Raw genomic sequence first — 2,688 nt, 5'->3', positions numbered from 1 at the left:
TCCCAACCAGAACCAGGGAGTGTAGACAAAGAAAGGATACCTGCAGCAATCTCTGAAGTCATTGTTGAATTTCCAGATGTTTTGCTGAACCCAAAGGACTGCCTCCTAGAAGAGCTCATAATCATCACATACCCCTGAAGAACAATGTCAACCCAGTCAGCTTGAGACCTTACAGGTACAATTACTTTCAAAAGAATGAAATAGAGAAACAAGTTAATGAGATACTAAGTAATCAAATCATACAACCTAGCCATTCCCCATTTTCTCCCCAGTTTTATTGGTTAAAAAAAGGATGGTAGTTGGAGAGTTTGCATTGACTATAGAGAATTGAATAAGTTGACTATTAAAGAAAAATTTCCTATTCCACTGGTAGATGACTTAATGGATGAACTGAGTGACTCTTCCATTTATTCTAAGATTGACCTTAGGGCTGGTTACCATCAAATCAGAATGAAGGAGACTGATATCTATAAGATTGCGTTCAGAACCCATCTAGGTCACTATGAGTTCAAAGTCATGCCCTTTGGCCTAACTAATGCTCCTGCTACATTTTAGAGTCTTATGAATGATGTGTTTAAGCCATTTCTCAGGAAATTTATTTTGGTTTTCTTTGATAACATATTGTTCTATAGTCACACAGTCTATAACCATATAGTACACTTAAGGAGAATGCTGGAAATTCTGAGGCAAGAGCAACTCTTTGCCAAGCTATCTAAATGTTCATTTGGACAGGATAAGGTAGAGTATTTGGGGCACATTATATCGGGAAGTGTGGTAGCTTCAGATTTTTCCAAAATTGAGGCCATGACCAATTGGCCAAGGCCTAAATCTGTCAAGGAATTGAGGGGTTTCCTAGGGCTTATAGGGTACTACAGGAGGTTTGTAAGGGCCTATGGCACTATTAGTAGGCCTCTTACTTATCTCTTGAAGAAGAATTCATTTCAGTGGTCTGATGAAGCAGAAGCAGCCTTCCAGGAGCTTAAAACAGCTATGTCAACAGCCCATGTGTTAGCATTAGCTGACTTTACTAAAAACCTTCATTATAGAGACAGATGCTTGCTCCACATGAATGGGAGCAGTTCTATTACAGGAAGGCAGGCCTATTGCTTACTTTAGCGAGGCATTATCACCTAGGAATAGAGGCTTATCCACCTATGAGAAGGAATATTTGGCTATACTAACTGCAGTTGAGAGGTGGAGACACTATCTAATGGAGGGAGGCATTTCATTATAAGAACTGATCATCAAAGCCTCAAATACCTATTGGAGCAGAAGATTACTACATCACTACAGCAGAAAGGTCTAACCAAGTTACCGGGCCTAGATTATGAGGTTCATTATAAAAGGGGAACAAAAAATAGAGTAGCAGATGCTCTATCAAGAAGACAGGAAGGTGACTCTACTTTGTGTGCCATCACCTCATCAGATCCTACATGGATGCAAAAAGTATACCAAATCTATGAAAGTGACCCTAATGTACTACAACTGATAGCTGAGTTGATAGCAGACCCTTATGGTAAACCTAAACTCAGTCTACAATGGGGTATTATCAGGTTTGACAAGAGAATTTGGGTGGGCAAAGGAACTAATCTGAGAGCCAAGATATTTGAAGCACTCTATCAATTTCCCTTGGGAGGACACTCTGGTAAATTAGGAACCTACAAGAGAGTTGGGATGGTATTCTACTGGCCAAACATAAAGGCTGATATTTGCACATGGGTATCTGAATGTGACATATATCAGAGGATGAAGAATGAGAATGTCCATTCTCCTAGTTTGCTCCAGCCATTGCCCATACCTGAGCTACCATGGCAAGACATAGCTATGGACTTTGTAAAATGTTTACCTTCTTCTAACCATAAGGATGTAATCTTAGTGGTGGTGGATAGGTTGACCAAATATAGTCATTTATTGGCTTTAAAACATCCTTACATAGCTAAGGAAGTAGCTGAGGTATTCCTACAAGAGGTTTACAAATTGCATGGGTTGCCTAAGTCTATAGTCACTGACAGAGATGCTGTCTTCACCAGTCAATTTTGGCAGCAACTTTTCAAAACTATGGGTACCAAGTTGAACATGTCAATAGCCTACCACCCTCAATCAGATGGTCAAACAGAACGACTCAACCATTGCCTAGAAACCTACATACAATCTATGGGTTTTGCCAATCCTAAGAAGTGGCTAAAATGGTTACCTTTGGCTAAATGGTGATATAACACCAATTATCACAGTTCTCTACGAACTACTCCCTTCCAGACACTCTATGGGTTCCCTCCTACACAAGTACCCCTAGGGTCACTGCGTCATCCAACCCAGACAACAATTGGAGCTAATTTAGCTCTAAGGCAGCAGATGTTACTCAGCCTCAAAGACAACTTGGTACAAGCCCATGCTCGCATGAAGTTTGATGCTGACAAGAATAAGTCTGCGAGGGTCTTAGAAGTGGGAGACTGGGTCTATCTCAAACTACAACCATATAGACAGTTGTCTATTGCAGTTCGAAATAATCTAAAGCTTAGTGCGAGATTCTTTGGGCCTTACAAGATTCTACAAAAGATAGGCAGTGTTGCTTACCGTTTGGAGCTACCAACGACTTCCCAGATTCACCCTGTTTTTCACGTCTCACAGTTGAAGAAACGAGTAGTCCCAGAGGTGGATCCCCAACTTCACCCTCCGATTTGTGATGTG

At 40.8% G+C, this 2,688-nt stretch overlaps 1 protein-coding gene across 1 annotated transcript; it reads left to right on the top strand.

Moving 5' to 3' along the window:
• Positions 1-669: 669 nt before the first annotated feature.
• Positions 670-1,116, top strand: LOC142165240 (putative mitochondrial protein AtMg00860). The gene has a single exon (XM_075223837.1). It carries the CDS (start codon positions 670-672, stop codon positions 1,114-1,116), a length of 447 nt encoding a protein of 148 aa, XP_075079938.1.
• The last annotated feature ends 1,572 nt before the right edge of the window (positions 1,117-2,688 follow it).

Source organism: Nicotiana tabacum, chromosome 10, assembly GCF_000715075.1.
Source record: "Nicotiana tabacum cultivar K326 chromosome 10, ASM71507v2, whole genome shotgun sequence".
Taxonomy (NCBI): domain Eukaryota; kingdom Viridiplantae; phylum Streptophyta; class Magnoliopsida; order Solanales; family Solanaceae; genus Nicotiana; species Nicotiana tabacum.
Note: the sequence above shows the minus strand (reverse complement) of the source record. Positions and strands in the feature narration are given on the sequence as shown.

What these genes read in the sequence shown, in the direction of transcription:
- LOC142165240 (XM_075223837.1), top strand. Translation starts at nt 670, where the DNA reads ATGCTGGAAATTCTGAGGCAAGAGCAACTCTTTGCCAAGCTATCTAAA.